General features: G+C 40.1%; 1 protein-coding gene across 3 annotated transcripts; it reads left to right on the top strand.

Annotated features, from left to right (window-relative positions):
- Nucleotides 1-33: 33 nt before the first annotated feature.
- On the top strand, nucleotides 34-18,794 carry CNOT7 (CCR4-NOT transcription complex subunit 7). Of its 3 annotated transcripts, none has more exons than XM_035114209.3 (7): nucleotides 34-190; nucleotides 2,906-3,280; nucleotides 5,292-5,485; nucleotides 7,821-7,982; nucleotides 13,896-14,040; nucleotides 15,818-15,928; nucleotides 17,061-18,794. In XM_035114209.3, exons 3-7 carry the CDS (start codon nucleotides 5,418-5,420, stop codon nucleotides 17,187-17,189), a joined length of 615 nt encoding a protein of 204 aa, XP_034970100.1. In that variant the 5' UTR covers nucleotides 34-190; nucleotides 2,906-3,280; nucleotides 5,292-5,417; the 3' UTR covers nucleotides 17,190-18,794. The 3 variants fall into 3 exon arrangements, with proteins under 3 accessions (XP_034970100.1, XP_034970099.1, XP_060134813.1); XM_035114208.3 differs by having other exon boundaries at nucleotides 2,906-3,105; XM_060278830.2 differs by lacking the exon at nucleotides 34-190 and adding an exon at nucleotides 232-714 and having other exon boundaries at nucleotides 2,906-3,105.
- Nucleotides 18,795-19,013: the final 219 nt, after the last annotated feature.

Here is a 19,013-nt window from a genome sequence, read left to right on the forward strand (position 1 = left end):
AGAGTTGAAAGGTTAAGCGCCGCGGCGCGCGGCGATGACGTAATGGCTTTGTGCGCTGGGCGGCCGGGGGGCAGCAGTAGCGGCAGCTTTCCCCGCACGTCGTCGCGCTGGGGCTGCCTCCGCCGCCGGGTCCCAGCTAGGCCCGCCTTCCGCTCCCTCCGTCCCGCGTGAGGAGCCGTCCTCTCTTCCGGTAAGCGGCGGCGGCGGCGTTGGCGTTTCCGGGCGTTGGGAAGGGAGCAGGGCTGGAGCTGCCTGAGGGAAAGTTGGGAATGGGAGAGGGCCAGGGGCTGCTGCTCCCTAGGATGGGCCCTGCCCGGAGGTGGGGTAGATAGGAGGTTTTCACGTGCCCACTTCTTCTTTTATTCTTATTCTTATTCTTTACTATCAATTAAATGTGTATACCGCCCTTCGCCCGCAGACCTCAGGGCGGTTCACGGCATAAAAAAAAATTAACCCCACTTGGTCGCCTCGGCCTTTCGGGGTTGAAATCCCTGAGGGGAGTGCCAGCCCTGCGCCGACAGCGAGCATGAGCTGCAGCGACGGCCCTCCGCACCTCGCCAGGTGGGCGAGCTACTGCCTGCCCCGTGTGCATCGCCGGGGTCGCGCTTCTAGTTTCTCCTTCCGTCCTCTCATGCGCGCGCTCTCTTCACCCACCTACCCACTTTTCCTCCCCCCCCCTAAAGACAGCGCCAAAAGGAGTATTTACAAAAAGGAGTAAGTTGCTCGCCCACCCGTTGCCTCTTGAATCGTTGCTGCTTACATTCTCTTTGTGTCTCGACACAATTGGCAGGGAGGGGGTGTTATTGGGCTGTTGTTTTTATTTTGATTATATATTTTGTGGTTTTTATATTTTGATACTGCTCTGTGAACCACCCTGAGACCTCGGGGTATATAAAGTCAATAAATAAAATAATAATAATAATTCGTAGGTGTCTGTGTGTTGAAGTAGTTGAGGAAAGTGATCAGTATAACGACCCTTTTAAATGGCTGTGGTTGGTACTCCGCTAAGTTTTACTCAGGGTAGACTGACTGAAACTACGGTAATGTAAGCAGCTCCATTCCTTTTAGTGGGACTACTTGAAGTAAAATGTGGTAGGATGCTACCTTCGTTGAACTCAGGGCACCAGAGTAAGGAATTGCGCTTGTGCAGCAGAATTTCTCCCTCTCCTTGCATGCAACATCCCTCTACACCAGGGGTTGTCAACCTGGTCCCTACCACCCACTAGTGGGCGTTTCAGGATTCTAGGTGGGTGGTAGGGGGTTCTACAGCAGAAGCTGAATCCTCCTTTCATTGAGCACTGGTGGACAGTAAGGAATTTTTACCATCAAGAAAGATGCATTAGTGTCCAGTAGGTATAAAAAAGGTTGACTACCCCTGCTCCAGAGCATGAGGAAAACCCATTCCCCCATGAACAGATTTAGGAGCACTTGTGGGAGGAAGTTTCATTGCACAAGTGTAAAGCTTTGCACTGATAGAACAAGTTAGTTGATTACTGCCCCATCTATACAGAAAGTGCACTCTTGGCCCTTAAAAGCCACAATAGATTTGTTACTTTTGAAAAATATCTTCACTGATGCAGCAGGTCAATTCTGTCATTCAGAAACATCATGTCTGTGTAAGCATTAGATGTACTGGAGGTATGTTGGCTGTTAGCTTATGGGAAACTAGTCATGGACATCTGCTGCTATTGTCATTTTTTTTTTTTTGCTTTTGACTCTCCATGGATACTTCAAAAATAACACTTGTAGTGGTGATCTAGTGGCAGCAAATGTACACTTTGATTTTATTTTTTAAATGCACTGGAAGGTATCATATGTGGATTATATAGGAAGCTACTTTACACTCTCTATGGTTCTGTGACTAGGCTAAAAGCCGGGACTTGGAAATATGGCTTTCCTATGATAAGTGTGACCTTTGCATTCTGAATTTTTTGGATTTTTTGATCTTGCTATGTGCCGTAAATGCTTTGCAGGAAATACAATTGAAAACCTGCATGCTCCGTTCTCTCCGCATTGCTTTATTGTTTTGACTGGAAGAATATTTTGGATTCCAGGGAGCCAACCTTGAATTATGCTGAACAATACCTCATGTTCCTAGGTGAAATGTTCCACTTCCCAAGTAACAGGGTGCCTGGAATCTTTCTGTGTTTTTTTTTTGTAATAGGTTCTGTAACTTCTTCAAATTTATAAACTTTTAAAAGTTCCAGTGCATCTCTCTCTCTTATGTTTGCTTCACCTTCCATGTTCTACTGTGGGTTGCAGAAATTTGTGCCAGGAGAAGGTATACTTTAGCTAGCTGTTGTTTCCGTCATTTTCCTTTTGTCTCACCCAGGAAGCGAGCTTGCCTTTTTGGCAGCAGGACGTGAAACTCTTGTTAACCTGCTCACCTCTTGACCCACTGACACAATCTCATTTTATTTTGTGTTGGTGCCTGTTTAAGCAGCAGCCTTCTTTGTTGCTATCCATCTTAACTAGTTACATGAGCTTGTCTTAATAGAGACATTTAAAGTTGAGTGGAACAAATAGGTATTGTAAATTAAATGTCAGTTGTTAAAGGATGTCATCCTAAGCATATTTGGAAGCAAGTCCCATTGAAATTAATCACTCATTGATAAGTGAACATATAGGTTTTTGCAGCATTGCGTTGACTTTTATCTATCAGCCACTTGTTTCTACCTGAAACACCTCTTTGCCTTTTGATGATTTGTTAATCAGTGTATCTATGGGGAAGAGTTAGCATTAACATATCTGATTTTGCTCCTTTGAACAAGACCAGTACATTCACCATCTTTTTTAATAAATGAAATATGTGATTACCAGATTCATTTTTCATCATTTCAAAATAGATTGATTTTGTTCTACTTGTGAATTTGGAATAACTCTCTCTTTTTAAAAATCTCTTTAGATATATAACCAAAACCTGTTTTATGAAACGGACTCTTTGTCAAATATACCTTTTTGATGTCTGGTATCTGAAACCTCCCAACTATGCCAGCAGCTACAGTAGATCACAGCCAAAGAATTTGTGAAGTTTGGGCTTGCAACCTGGATGAAGAGATGAAGAAAATTCGTCAAGTTATACGGAAGTTTAACTATGTTGCCATGGTATGATGTTGGGATATTTGTGACATTCTTTGTTTGGGCTGGAACTAGTCCTTGAAAATTATTTGGAAGGGGAAAATGTAGAGAAGATAATTTAGATATTCAAGAATAACAGAAGACTACAATCTCAGATATTTAGTTGGAATCAAACCTCATATAATCTGAAACTTATTTCCAAGTAAGGACCAATGCTTATGTTATCTTTACAGTGTTTTTGCTGGTTGTTCTGGCTGGGTATTGTGTTTTACTGATACCATTTAAAATTAAGAGCTCATGTGAAAAAGATGGATGATATGGTTACATGGTTTGGGAACATGTTCTTCTTTTCACAGACTGAAGTTTTCCATGTTCTCAAAACATTAGAGCTCAGGGTCATGCAGGGAGATATATTGGCAGTAGATTTATAACTTGTTCACACAATCCATAATTGTGAAATTTACTGTCACAAAGTATGGTGATGGTCACTTACTTAGATGGTTTTAAAGGAGGAGCAGACACATTTATGGAAGATGGCTCTATCAACAGAAGATTGGGCTTGCAATACTAAACCATTGCTTAGCACTCTGATAACTACTGGATGATTATCAGCCATGTATTGGGCTTGTGTACCCCATTTTCCTTTCACATGGCGGTGAACAGATTTTAGTTCACTTTTACTGATTCCTGGCTTAGTGTTAAATTTGAACCAGGGTTTCTGGTTTAAAATAAACTGGCACATTTTCCTTATAGGGCAGTTTCAGAACATAGGTTAATGAAGCTGGCTTATTCAACTAAGCAGAATTGAGATATCTAAACACTTGCTGAAGAGCTAACACAGACAGACTCAGAGAAAATGAATATTCTCATTAGTAATAAAGTACACTGCTTTCTTAATTTATTTTTCTCATGTGCTTATACCCACCTCAGTTCTTTTTGACTGATTAATTTTGGCAAGCTGATACTTACAAAAGAAACAATGTTTTTTGTGTACAAACGAATGACTTTCCTAGTGTGCTGTTTCTACACCAGCGTAAAAAACCAAGGTTGGGTATATATTTCTATGAATGACCATTTTATATATTTCAATTTGCTCTATATTCATGAAAAAACATTCTGTATCTTAATAGTCTAGTTTAGTGCAAAAAATGGCTAGGAGCAGATTGTATGGGAGTCCTTGCACCAGTGCAGTAATTCAGAACAGTGTGTCTGCTTCAGTAAATTAGCACAACATAAGGCAGAGATGGGGAATCTGTGGCCTGCCAGATGATGATGGAATTCACCCCCCATCAGCCCTGGCTGACCAGCATGGCCAGTGGTCTGAAAGAATGTGAGTTCTGTAGCATCTGGGAGGCCACAGGCTTCCCTCTCCCAGATGTTGCACCTTGTTAGGGCATGTTGAATTTTTCAATTTTCAAATTCCAAAATTGAGGGGTGCCGAAAAGTTGAAACATGACTTGGGAATTCAAACGATATTTTGGTTAAATTGATTTTATTGATTGCTTGATTGAATTTATATACCACCCTAAACCCGGAGGTATAATTTAGTTTTGCTTGTGTGTAAAATTGCACACAAAATAATTAAAAATGATTGCAAAGCACATGCAGTTATATGTTGTTGTTGTTGTTAATAATTATTTAGCATTACCTGACATTTTCAGAAGATAAAATTGAATTTTTTGGTGTTCCGAAAGAAGTCTGTGTCATCAAATGTAGACTTACCAAGCTAAACGTCCAATTACAAAAAATAATCATAGAAAGCAGATTTGAATTCCTCACACCCAAAAACATATTTTTTTTTAAATTAAGTTTTGCCCCTAAAATGACCTGCCCTAACAATTTGTGTCAATCCAACATGTGAGGAAAAGAGGCATGGCTGGGACGTAATTTGGAATGGCATATTTAAGTACTGTGTTGACAAGTCTAACCCTCTCCTTCCTGTGTCATCATAAACAATGTTGCAACTATAACATTGGAGTGCTACAGTATTCTAAAATTATGACAAACAAATGCTCCAGTCCCTAATCCAAATTGGCTACAATGTTTGCCTGGTCCCGAAGGGACTGGGATTAACTGCAAATGAGTGTGTGTTCCCACACCTGATGCTCGTTGTCAGGAAAGCATCCAGGGCTTTCTGAAATAGTTAAACAAATTTTGTGAGCTTTAGTTGCTTTTTATATTTTGCCTTTGGTCTTTGTGCTTTAATTTTTCAGGACACAGAGTTTCCAGGTGTAGTTGCACGGCCTATTGGAGAATTCAGAAGTAATGCAGACTATCAGTATCAACTGCTCCGCTGTAACGTGGACTTACTAAAGATAATTCAATTAGGGTTGACGTTCATGAATGAACAAGGCGAATACCCTCCAGGAACTTCAACATGGCAATTTAATTTTAAATTTAATTTAACGTAAGTTGCAAGCCTTGGCTGCGTATGTGTATAGTTATACTTGTAATTTTGTTCAGCCTTTTAAATCTCATTTAGCTGGATCCTCAGGAATGGCATTTCAGTGGGATGGCAAAGGTGGGATAATCCCCTTGCACTTTAAAGCGTGTGCTGGAAACAACCCAGTGATATTAACAGAATTTAGCTTAAAGTGGTTAATTCAGCCATACTATCCTGTGCAAGGCTGTCAAGGCACAGCTTGAAAGGTCTCATATTAACTTTTAAATACAAGGAGAAGCCAGTTTGATGTTTTCTTAGCCAGCCTAGGAATAAATTTTAGCTTGGGCACAAATAGTAGAGTGGGTGAGTATTCTTCCCAAAAACCTGTGTGATGGCTGAAGCAGCAGAGCTGATTAAAAGTCCTAGAATCAAGGGGACAGGTGTTCCCTTGTGTTTGTGATAGTTTTGCCCCTAAAAGCTGTGCAAAGCATAGCATTGGGCTTGTTAACTTATTTCATTGTAAACAAATGCTCCTATCATTCTGCCAAATTGCAGCTGTTCTTTTATAAGAAAAATGTATACTAGTTTGCAAACCTTTTTTCCAGTAAATAGAAGGGTTTTTTATATGTAAACTCTTGTATGCACCACTTGGGAGTTTAAGGGAACTCTAGACTTGCTTTTGAATTCACTTAACCTTGTTTATTGAGCAGTGCTACGGAGATGGTGGTGATTGATTATAGTATAAATGGGCATTCTATTTAAGAGGACAGCCTTTCATTCTAACTCTAAGCATGTTTTCTTGGAAGTCTGTCCCATTGGTGGCACTGGGATTTGCTTCCAAGTTAGTATGCTTCTCATTGCAGCTGACTAGTCCAGGGCAGTGCATATTTACTTGGAATTATATTCCCCTGAGTTCATTGTGTGCATAGAATCGCAGCCTCAGTCTTAAAGCAAACATAATTGGCTAGCTCCCTTTCAAGCTGGGGCTGAACAGATGGCTTGACTTCTTGGATATGACTGGTCTCACAAAGTGGTAAGAAAGCTTTTGTGATACACCAGTGATGTAAACTGTGAGCCATAAGATACAAACCTCAGTCCAAAGTTGGGTTTACGCTTTTCATGGATTTCGTGGTACATAGTCCCTAGGAAGCAAACAAAGCTTTGTGGTGCCACCCAGTAGATCAAGCTGATCTTTAAGATCTTCCAAGAAGATGGTGCAGGTTGTCCCATGAGCAGCAGATTGTGACTTGGTGGCAATGCAGCAGTGGGCCTTCTCAGTGATAGCACTCACCCTCAGGAATGCTCTATTTTGTGAGACAGGGACAGTTATGACCTTTAAAAGCCTCTTAACATTTACCCAAGCTTTTCCTGGAGTCTGCCTCTTAATTTTTCCATTTTTGTTACATACATTGCTCAGTTTTATTTATGATATACAACTGCATTTTCTCTGGCTTTTAGGAAGTTTTATCATACATTGTTGTTATGTGAATGCTTAGAGATTTTTAAATTTTTTAAAAAACAAAGCAAATGAATATCCTTGAAGTAAATGAGAGTGCTGTATAAAGGATTTTCTCATAATTTGCAGAGTATTCAGTTAGAAATCATGAATTTAGGTTACAGTCATGCACCTAGCAGTTCGAAAGCACGTCAAAGTGCAAGTAGATAAATAGGAATTTCCGTGTGCTGCTCTGGTTTTCCAGAAGCGGCTTTGTCATGCTGGCCACATGACCTGGAAGCTATACGCCGGCTCCCTCGGCCAATAATGCGAGATGAGCACGCAATCCCAGAGTCGGTCACGACTGGACCTAATGGTCAGGGGTCCCTTTACCTTTTACATGCACACACTTACTTGAACTCAGTGGGGTTTACTTCTCAATGGACAAGCAGAGGCCCTCTTCACATGTCAGGGCAAACCATAGTTACTGGCTTACAATAAATGCAAAGATCGCTCCCACTTTGTTCCTCCCTCAGGGCAAGCAGGAGCAATGAGTCATGATGCTTGGCTGAGTGTTATGCCTGAACTAGGGATCCTGGCTTGTTTTGCTCAAACCATGATCAGGAAGCTAAGAACCAACCTTGACATGTTGTGGTTTGTTTGGAGTTAGGCCAGAATGTTAAAGCCAAAGAGGGTGTCATGTTCATAGTTCATTAACTTCATGTTCATTAACTATAGTTTACCTTGATGTTTGAACACAGTTGTAAGATGAAGCTAAAAACCTTAATAATGCTGTGATACTTTATTGATGTTCATCTGTTTTCATGATTTAATGTCCAATTTGTCCTGGATTTTGGTTTAAACTGTTTATCTCAAGATTTCTTTATTTCAAGTGTGAATCTTTTCCCATCATGTTTCTCCTAGAGAAGACATGTATGCCCAGGATTCAATAGAGCTATTAACAACATCTGGAATCCAGTTCAAAAAACATGAAGATGAAGGAATTGAGACTCAGTACTTTGCTGAACTTCTTATGACATCGGGTGTTGTGCTATGCGAAGGAGTCAAGTGGCTTTCATTTCATAGGTAAATGCAGCATTAACTAATATAACTAATATATAACTAATGTTCTTTAACCTCTTCCTGAAACTGTAATACCAAATAATTGCCCCCATTAATTGAGATTGGAAAGTCAGGGTTGGATGAGGTGTGGATATAGCAACGTGATTTTGTCGTAAAGGCTTTCCTGCTTTTAAGTTAAATCTCCACGCTTTGGCTCCAGTTGGAAACTAATAATTTGTATCTTAAAATGAGGCACTAAAGTGTCGGCCTTGTAGAGAGGGAGCACTGTATTTTTCTATTTTGCTTTGACAGTTTCCCAGGTCAGAGGAAGGAACAGCCACATATCTCTACCCTTTGTGTACGCTTAGCAGGTAAATGAAAACTGGAATTAGTTGATTAACATCGTTGGAAAATCCAAATTCAGTGCAGCTCTGAAGACCCATATGATAATACTGGTAGGGAAAATACGACCCTTCTATTTTAACTGTAATGCCAAATATTGGAAAAAAATAAAACTTTTTAATTTGGTTGCTGCATGGATTATTTTCTTATCTGGTGCCAATAAACTAGACTTTTGGCTTTTCCCCACCCCTGAAGGATCAGTTAAATCAAGTGGTCAGCATAAAATTTGGAAGGGTTTGGCTTGCAGTCTAGATATCTGTGTAAACACACTAATGATTTGAGCCAGTCTCATCACCTGGGGAATGTTTTTCTCCACCGCTGGGCTCTGTGGCACACTACACCAAATGCTGCTGCCACACAAAGTAGACTGAAAGCAAGTAGGAACATTGGCTTCCCAGCTTATTCCACAGTGTGTGATGTTAACTGTTTTGAAAGAATAGCTCTCTTCTGTCGAGCGGTTGTGTGGGAAGTTCCTTACTGAATTTTAGTTCTGACCTGTATGCATACTGATGAGTTTTCTGGGGAAAGTTGCTAACAGAGGTATCTTATTTGAAATAGGGCCTCTTGTTCAAGACTAGCTATGGACATAATCCATGGTGCTCATGCATTTCTTTTGCATTTCAGCATGCTTGAGTGGCACAACCATTTTAAAATGAAAAGAGCTTTCGGCTCCTGAGATAGGTACTGTACCTTGTGCCCAAGGTGTTTAAGAACTTGTTTTTAATGCCACCAATGGCATTAAAATGAAAAAGTTCATTTAGACAAGAGGCCATTAGCTATGTAGACATAGCTTTTAAAAAACTGGTGTGATAAATTATATTATCAGGTTGAGCAGTTGATAGGGAGAGGTTAGAAATATTTGGAATTCAGCTATTGTGCTGGCAATAATAAAATAAGTGTAGATAATTTCAAGAGTTGTATCCAGCTAAGTAAGTTGGCTGTTCCAATTTCTGTCCCATTAAAAATCTGATCAGTTCAAATTGCTGCCCTACAGTTTTAACTTTTGCTTTAGTTGTTGAAATGTTAAATGAAAAATTCTGTTAGTAGAAAGTCTTCTGTAAATGAGGATTAATTTATAGAAATTGTGTTTTAAGGTAGCAATGGTCAAATATTACAAGCAGGCAGTGAATAATGTTTCCTCAAGCATAGCGAGCAGGCTTTGGATATGGCCAAAAAAAGGCATCACATTGAATTTCTAGTAATCCTTACTTAATGAATCAGAGTATTGTAAATGCTAGAATACAATGACAATGTGAACACTCCATATCAGACCAAGATAGGGTGGCCGTGAAAATATTAGCAATGGTTTTTAATAAGTTAGAATTATTAATTCAGAATTAATGATTTCTCAGCAACATAATGTATTTTTGTCTGTTTTATTTCTTTGTAACCCAGCAGGCCATGTGGTCTAAAGTGATTGAATGAGTTACATTGATAAAAATGTAATATTACCTAAATTCATGTGGTATTTCCTAAATTCATGTAAGAATGAACTTTATGAAACAAAATTAAAAATGTTGGGCTGGCAATCCTACACTTTACAAAACTGTTATCATGCAGCATTACTATTTTGCCAGTAATGGGAAATTTTGGATAGTAATTCAGGTGGAGTATTGACAAAGAAAAGAAAGTGAGAATGAATAATAAAGAGAGCCTATTTTAATGTGCAGTATTTTAATATATCAGATGGTTACAGACCTATTAACATGAATGTAGTTATCCCTAGCTTTTATTCCGAGTCATTCAGATTTTGATATTCTAAGGATACTCGGCAGTTCTATTGTTTGGAAAAAGGTAAATCTAATTAGAGTTTATAATCTACATGTGAAAATCAATTTTGGGCATACGTAAGTGATCACATGCAATAATATTTGACTAGATTTCTTTCAGTATATGCAAATAAGGAACCTTGTTGACCCTTTGCCAAAGAACTACAAGATGTCTTGAAATCAAGCTAGTTTTCAACAACTTTTTATTGAATATGGAGACACACAAAATTTCTCAATTAAATCAATTAAAATTCACATAAAATCTGTGGAGCTCTGGAGCTGACTGCTTGGCCTGCCGCCAATTTATAATCCTATGGCAGTAGAGGGCAAAAAAAACTATGACTCACAGATGAATATTTATTAGTCATATTTATGTAAAAAGGACTGTCTCAATTATTTTTGCAATTAAAACTTTCCAAGGTCTTAATTTTAGTGTGTTATGCAGAAACTAAGAGCATATATAGTTACACTTCTGTCAGTTGTTGGTTTTGTCAAACCATTGATGCTGGATTGACATGCATGTGCTAACAGTATAATATTGTATAAAATGATTGCAAGGATGCATTAAATACCATCAGAAATCATAGGAGATGTTTAACTCTGTAGGTAAGTTTACTAACAGTGCATCTATACACAAGTGGCTCCCATTGCATTCAATGGGTTGTACTTTTGTGTTTAGGTTGCAGCCATGGGGTGCAATCTTGTGCATACTTGGGAGTAAGTCCCATTTTAAAGTAGTGGGACTTAATTAACGAGTAAACATGAATTGGGTTGGGCCTCATATGATCTAAGACACTGGCCTTCAACTGGTGGGTTGTAACAGGAGGACTACCACCATGTATATATATGGTAAAAGATTAAGAAATGAGTCCCCAAATGGAAATTTGAGTTTAAAATGGGCCCTGGGGTTTGAAAAGGTTGAAAGACTACTGGTTTAAGAAAGAGTGTGCTTAGAAACCTAGGAAATTGGTGGCTTAGCTGTGAAAATAATGGGAGGAACAATGCAAGGCATACAATAAGCAATATTAAATTTTTACAAAAGGGCAGAAGCTTAGAAAAACCTGGAATGTAACAATAAACAAAGTAAGAAATTCTGCATCAGATGGAAGAGCTGAATCTGAATTTTTGGAGCACTGGGTAATTTCTAAAACACTTCAATGCATATTTTGTCAAACTATACTGAATATATTGAGAATATAAACAAACTATACTGAATATATTGAGAATATAAACGGTTTTGCCTTGCAAAATATTATTGACTATTGATGTAGACCAGAGCTTTCAAAACTGTGTGTCAAAACATGTTAGTCTGTTGGCTGCAGTGTGTTGCACAAACACTCCCCATGCTCCTCCTGGGGCTGGAAAGGGGTTAGTTTAACCTCCAGGTTGCTAATAAAACTGAATTACTTTGTCATGAAATGATGCATGTCTAAAAAGTATGTCACCAAACATGAAAAGTTTGGAAAGCTCTGATGCAGACCTAAGGTTGATTAATTTGTAATGTAACATAGTTAATAGAGGAATTATACCAGAAAGACATGGAGGTTTCGTACACCCCAGGTAGTGTGGTTGCTGACCTTGAGCCAGACATCCTGGAGAGTGAAGTCAAATGGGCCTTAGAAAGCACTGCTAATAACAAGGCCAGTGGAAGTGATGATATTCCAGCTGAACTATTTAAAATTTTAAAAGATGATGCTGTTAAGGTGCTACACCCAATATGCCAGCAAGTTTGGAAAACTCAGCATTGGCCAGAGGATTGGAGAAGATCAGTCTACATCCCAATTCCAAAGAAGGGCAGTGCCAAAGAATGCTCCAACTACCGCACAATTGCGCTCATTTCACACGCTAGCAAGGTTATGCTTAAAATTCTACAAGGCAGGCTTAGGCAGTATGTGGACCGAGAACTCCCAGAAGTGCAAGCTGGATTTCGAAAGGGCAGAGGAACCAGAGACCAAATAGCAAACATGCGCTGGATTATGGAGAAAGCTAGAGAGTTCCAGAAAAACGTCTACTTCTGCTTCATTGACTATGCAAAAGCCTTTGACTGTGTCGACCACAGCAAACTATGGCAAGTTCTTAAAGAAATGGGAGTGCCTGATCACCTCATCTGTCTCCTGAGAAATCTCTATGTGGGACAAGAAGCTACAGTTAGAACTGGATATGGAACAACTGAGTGGTTCAAAATTTGGAAAGGAGTACGACAAGGTTGTATATTGTCTCCCTGCTTATTTAACTTATATGCAGAATCCATCATGCGAAAGGCTGGACTAGATGAATCCCAAGCCGGAATTAAGATTGCCGGAAGAAATATCAACAACCTCAGATATGCAGATGACACAACCTTGATGGCAGAAAGCGAGGAGGAATTAAAGAACCTTTTAATGAGGGTGAAAGAGGAGAGTGCAAAATATGGTCTGAAGCTCAACATCAAAAAAACCAAGATCATGGCCACTGGTCCCATCACCTCCTGGCAAATAGAAGGGGAAGAAATGGAGGCAGTGAGAGATTTTACCTTCTTGGGCTCCTTGATCACTGCAGATGGTGACAGCAGTCACGAAATTAAAAGACGCCTGCTTCTTGGGAGAAAAGCAATGACAAACCTAGACAGCATCTTAAAAAGCAGAGACATCACCTTGCCGACAAAGGTCCGTATAGTTAAAGCTATGGTTTTCCCAGTAGTGATGTATGGAAGTGAGAGCTGGACCATCAAGAAGGCTGATCGCCGAAGAATTGATGCTTTTGAATTATGGTGCTGGAGGAGACTCTTGAGAGTCCCATGGACTGCAAGAAGATCAAACCTATCCATTCTTAAGGAAATCAGCCCTGAGTGCTCCCTGGAAGGACAGATCGTGAAGCTGAGGCTCCAATACTTTGGCCACCTCATGAGAAGAGAAGAATCCTTGGAAAAGACCCTGATGTTGGGAAAGATGGAGGGCACTAGGAGAAGGGGACGTCAGAGGACAAGATGGTTGGACAGTGTTCTCGAAGCTACGAACATGAGTTTGACCAAACTGCGGGAGGCAGTGGAAGATAGGAGTGCCTGGCGTGCTATGGTCCATGGGGTCACGAAGAGTCGGACACGACTAAACGACTAAACAACAACAACATAGTTAATAATTTAGGGTGCTATCTGGTGATTGTCATATTTAAAGTAGACCCATTGAAACCAACAGATTTAAGTAGCTCATCGAGTTCATTGATTTCATTGGGTCTATTTTGACTTGACTATCACTCTTAACAAAAGATCTTAGTAAAATATAGCAGAACATAGGTTTAAATTGTCATTTCATATTCTGTCCTATAAACAGGGAACAGCAGTATATTTAGTTGCTCAGTAGATAAATATAAAAGCAATATTTCTTAAAGGTTTCTTAAGAATTCTCTTCATATGTATATTGCTCATTGGCTATCATCATATCCACAATATCACCACTGTGAAATATACATTTAATGCATTTTCTTTTAAAATAGCCTCTTAAGGAAGATTATAGTACAGACTCATTTGGTATGCTATAGGATTAACTATCTCTTGCAGATGGTTACATTGGCCAGTATCCAGCAAAGTAGTTCCATTGGCGCAAGGGCTTCCGGCTTTGCAGCATAACTTCCCCTGCCTTTCTTTTTAATAATAATGAATTTAGCGTCTTGAAGAGAATACATATGCCTGGGCTTTGCAGTTTTTCTTTTAAAGAGAAGAATTTCTGGAATGACAACCTGACTAAACTTAGGTGTTTTTGTTTTGTTTCTGTTCATAATTGCTTTGCAGTGGCTATGACTTTGGTTATTTGATCAAGATCTTGACGAATTCCAATTTACCTGAGGAAGAGCTGGACTTCTTTGAGATTCTGAGATTATTTTTCCCTGTCATTTATGATGTGAAGTACCTTATGAAGAGCTGCAAAAATCTCAAGGTAAATTCCCTAATGCCTTTTTACAGAGATTAACATTTCTAGGAATAAAGTTTTTTATGGATGAAGAATGTCCACAAGTCAGCTTTTGTCTTGTCTTCTACCTTTACAGTGTTGTCCATAAATTGCTACAGTTAGACCTAGCTATCATCAGCCCCAGCCAGCGTAGCGAATGACCAGGGATTATAGGATTGTTGTCCAACAACTCTGGAGGTTCCCTATCCTTACATTAGATCTTATGTACACCAATCTGGACCCTGCGCTTGTCATCTAAGCCCCTTCTCTATGTCCCTCCTCCCTGGGAGGTTCGGAGCGTGACAACGCAAGAATGGGCCTTTTCTGTGGTGGCTCCCTGTCTGTGGAATGCTCTCCTGTCGCTATCATTACATGTCTTTGGCACCGGGGGGGAAACAATAATCTTTACTCAGGCCTTCAGCCATTAAATAGTATATGGCCTGTTAAATGTGTGGGGGACTGTTATGATGATGATTTTATTATTATGCTGTGTATTGTGTGTGTATTGTTTTTATTCTGTGTAGATTATGTTGTACACTGCCCTGGCATCTTTGGACAAAGGGTGGAAATAATATAGTTTGGAGTTGCAATTTTTTTGTTAATAGTGTTTGACTGAGTACATTGGATCTATTATTATTATTATTATTATTATTATTATCATTATCAACATCATCACCATCACATTTATTAATTATGTACGTAATGAGTAGTCCCTCAAGCCAGTATAGCTTGAAGAATGCACTACATATTCAAATTTGCATGGTATTATTTGGGAAATGGTGGATGGGGGAGGATTTAACTTATCTGGATTCCTTGATGCATTTGTTTTGTTAAAAGGTTCCTGTTTATGGATCCTGTAGTAAAGCAATTATAGTGATCCTAGACTCTTTGAAGTTCATAACCTTGATTTCTGAAGAAGTATTTTCCTTGATTCTCCAATGTTTTGGGTAGTTGAATATGAAAAAAAAAATCATTTGAGCGCAATTTGTAGGGATTTTGGGAGTAAAACATGCATCCCGGCAATGTCGCCCCCCCCCCAATTGTATAGGTCATAGAATCATAGAATTGGAACACTGAGGATCATGTAGTCCAACTCTCTGTCTGCATTGTAGGAATATGCAGCTGGCCCTATGGGGATTGAATCCATGACCTTGTGTCTCCTTTTAATTTCCCTAAACCAAAGTAGTGGTTCTATTAAAGCCCCTATATTGCCCTTCCATCCTAAAAACTGCTGGTTTCATGCCTAGGCAGATCACTAGAAACCTCTGCTCAGGCACAATGTCTGCATTATACAGACTCGTCTGCCCCCTCCAATTGGTTGTGGTTCAGTACTGGCATTTAGCAAGTTTGTGGACCTCCTTCTGGGCTTGAGCGTACAACACTCCCTCCTGCACATGGTTGTAACAGTGGGGGAGAAAACTCTCCCTAATTATACATGATTCTGACATGGGCCATGTAGCACTTCCAAGATTTGTCTTTTCAGTTTTATTTCCAGTGGGTTTAAAAGCAACAATACAAGCATAAACAAACAGGAGTGCTGAAAGGCATTCCTCTCATTTGCGAAAGATTCAGTGAAATTGTATCTTCAGTGAAATTGTATCATGATTCCAAGAAAAAGCATGGCTTTTTGGTTGTGTGATCACTGCATTCCTTGCTTCAGAAATAATTACATAAACAAATGGGGTGAAAACTAATTCCTCACCTGTTTTATTACCAGAGGTCAGAACTTGTAATCTTCTGATTGTGCTGCCGTCTTCTCTTTCAGGGTGGATTGCAAGAAGTTGCTGAGCAGTTGGAGCTGGAAAGGATAGGACCGCAGCATCAAGCAGGATCCGATTCTCTACTAACTGGCATGGCCTTCTTCAAAATGAGAGAGGTAGGTGGTTGGGGGTTTGTTTGGTATGAGGCCTTTGGATGAATAATTGTTATTTAGCTTGCCACTGGGGTTGGGCCTAGTGAAGCTAACCCTGGAATTCGGCTTCTCAGAGTGCACTTTGGCAGAAACAGTGGCTAAGTGGCAGCTTACTCTCTGCAGTCTGCCCTCAGTGCCAGTTTGTGTATGCATTTGACCAAAAGGCAGGTCCCAGCTTCACCTGCCTCACACATACCAAAGGAATCAGCCTTATATCGAGTCAGACCATTGGTCTGTCTAGCTCAGTAGTGTCAACACTGATAGTGGCTGCCTGGACGTAGAGGGATGGTGGGAGGAACCAGCTGGGGAACCAGGATCAGAGTGGTGGCGGGACAACAATGAGTGGTCAGAGGGAGGAGATTGGGAAGAAGGGGTGTCGGAAGCTGAAGAGGTAACTGGGCAAGGGAAATTGGGAGAGTCTGTGACAGAGAGAAGTCCAGAATCAGAGGTAAAAGGTCAAGCAGGAGAAGAGGGGAGCTCGAGGCAGAGATGATTCTGGCTGATGAAGGGTCATGGGTGTCTCCTCCCTCCCACCTTCTCTCCCAGAACCAGAAGTGGCATAAAAAGGGCTGAGGAGAGGTTGGCTGCTCACAGATGTGGTCTCAGATTGCTTGGAAAAAGGGGAACTTGGGCAGCTTTGAGGTGGAAACTTTGTCTCAGTAACTGATCCATGGGCAAGGCCTACTGGGGATGAGCACCAAGCCTGTGCAAATTGTTCTTGTTAATAAAGAGTTAACTTCAACTTACACAGTGTGATTTACTGCCAGCTGGTTCCTGCCAGTGGCTCACTAGGGTTTCAGGCAGAAGTCTTTTTCACTCCTACCTTGAGATGTCAGGGATTGAACCAGGGATGTTCTACTTGCAAAGGAGGTACTCTGCCATTGTGAATAGCCTTTTCAAATAAATGTGATGTGGGCAAGCAGCATGCCCTCTCATGGATTGATTGAATGCATAAAAATGGAAGAATAGTGTGTGGGGCCAGAGTTTGTTCCGCGCAGAGCAGTCTGGAATGTCCTTTTGTGACAAGATAGACCCTGCCACTTAGCTTTCTCCTCCTTAGCTTTCTCACTGACTTGTGGTTTTGAATTGTCTCCAGATGTTCTTCGAAGATCACATTGATGATGCAAAGTACTGTGGTCACTTGTACGGTCTCGGTTCTGGTTCCTCATATGTACAGAATGGGACAGGAAATGCATATGAAGAAGAAGCCAACAAGCAATCATGACATGAAATGGGAATCTGCTTTTTCGGAACTCCACGTGCTTGTACATAGGTTTTATCTCTGGTTGAATCCCTTGGGACAATAAGGCCTTCTCTTCCCCTTGGCACACTTCCTTTTATGCCTTTGTATGTACTAAACCTGACTGTTCCTATCCCAGTTTTTTGACCTTAAGGTGTAGGCATTTCTGGGTTAAATGTGGCCTTGTACTTTGCCCATCTGTACATAAGCACATGTAGGAGCAGCATGGCGGGTAGAAGAAGAAAGCTGAAATGATAATGAAATTTCTGGTAAACTTTAATTGGTCTTAGTATTGGTTTATTAGCTCCCTCACCCCTTTCCCCAAACTGAGCTAGCACTGATTGTAACCAATTTCCACATTTCTTTATCCCTTCCGGTGTACAGGAGTTTTAGCTATTCAAGGTTGTGGACCATCACATTTGCACTTTAGAAGACTGACTCTCTCAGTCAGATCCTCTGTTTTATCTGAAGTTCTGGATCTGCCCTCCCCTGGCCCAGACAAAATGTTGATCCTCCTGGTTGAACACACAAAGTTGCAAATTAATTAGAAAAGCTCATATTCGCTGCATAATATGTGTTCAGAACTACTGAAATCCTAGCAGTTGCTCATATCTAAACTGGTGTCCAGTCTTCCAGGTGTGTCCTGCACACACCGGCTTACGATCAGCTTGCCAGTTTCGCACTGCTGTGTGATGAAAATAACTAGGTGGTGCCATCAGAATCTCTCCACAGAATTGAGAAGCTCTTGCCTGGTGTCTAATTTGTGCTCTGTTCAATTCAATAGGGTGTGTTTTGGAGAGGTTCCTTGTCAAATTTGCCTCCTGTATCTGGAAACAAGCTTTACAACCTTCGGGGACGACTGTGTCCTGTTTTGCTTTTGAGCAGAATAATTGAAAGGATGGAGACTGCAGTAAGATTTAACAGTTCACATTGTGGATCCAGTTCCTTACTCCTGTTACAGGAAGCTGTTTCCTACAAATACTTTCTATTTTAAAACCGTATTTATTTTCTACTTGAATAGATGAACACAAGTCCGTATGAGGATGAGATCCAAAGATTTGAAGCCACCTCGATAATGAGCTAAATAAAAGGAAGATAGGTGTGTCCTTTTGGTAGCTGATACAAAAGGTATTTGTTGTAAAACAACAAAATCTATTTGTACCTAATAAAGCTACTGGAGGCTTGTAAGGCTAGTTTATTTTTTTGAGTCTAAGCAATATATTTTATAAATACATTGTTTTATTAAAGGACCACAAAGTACTTTCTTAACCATGCAGAGCATGCTCATTCGAAGCAGTTGTGCAGGACTTCAATTGGTATTGAATAGCTAAACCCTAACCTGAAACAATGGAGTGCCTGTGGCAGCATTTTGTGTGTATTGTCCACACTGAAAATCAGCAAGAGTAAATCCTAATGTTCAGCAAGTTGATTTGTTTACCATGTACTTTAACCTGTTTTCCTCTCTCCTCAAGAAGTTACAGTGATGTAACTGTGGGTGGTCCTTTTTAAAGAACAATAACATACATTTGCATAAGAGGGTATTTGTTTTTAAAAGCTTTTGTAAATAAAGGCTTCAAAACTTTTCTTACATATCTGCAGACTTGTAGTTTTGATTTGAAAGCTTTTAATGGTATATCATTGTGCCCAATTAATCCCTTTGAATTTATTACCTGCGGCAATAATTTAATTCCACTGTTTTGTTGTCTCCAGTCCAGTCTGCTATTCAAAACATATAATCTGATATTTGGTGTAGGAGATAGTATGTTCTAGATGCCCCTCCACCAGATACACTAATCTTACTTACTTTAG

The sequence above is a fragment of the Zootoca vivipara genome, chromosome Z1, assembly GCF_965207765.1.
Source record: "Zootoca vivipara chromosome Z1, rZooViv2.hap1.1, whole genome shotgun sequence".
Taxonomy (NCBI): Eukaryota; Metazoa; Chordata; class Lepidosauria; order Squamata; family Lacertidae; genus Zootoca; species Zootoca vivipara.

What these genes read in the sequence shown, in the direction of transcription:
- CNOT7 (XM_035114208.3), top strand. Translation starts at nt 2,989, where the DNA reads ATGCCAGCAGCTACAGTAGATCACAGCCAAAGAATTTGTGAAGTTTGG. An exon ending in AGTTTAACTATGTTGCCATG is followed by an intron (nt 3,106 to 5,291) that starts GTATGATGTTGG and finishes TTAATTTTTCAG; the next exon opens with GACACAGAGTTTCCAGGTGT. An exon ending in CCTTCTTCAAAATGAGAGAG is followed by an intron (nt 15,929 to 17,060) that starts GTAGGTGGTTGG and finishes AATTGTCTCCAG; the next exon opens with ATGTTCTTCGAAGATCACAT.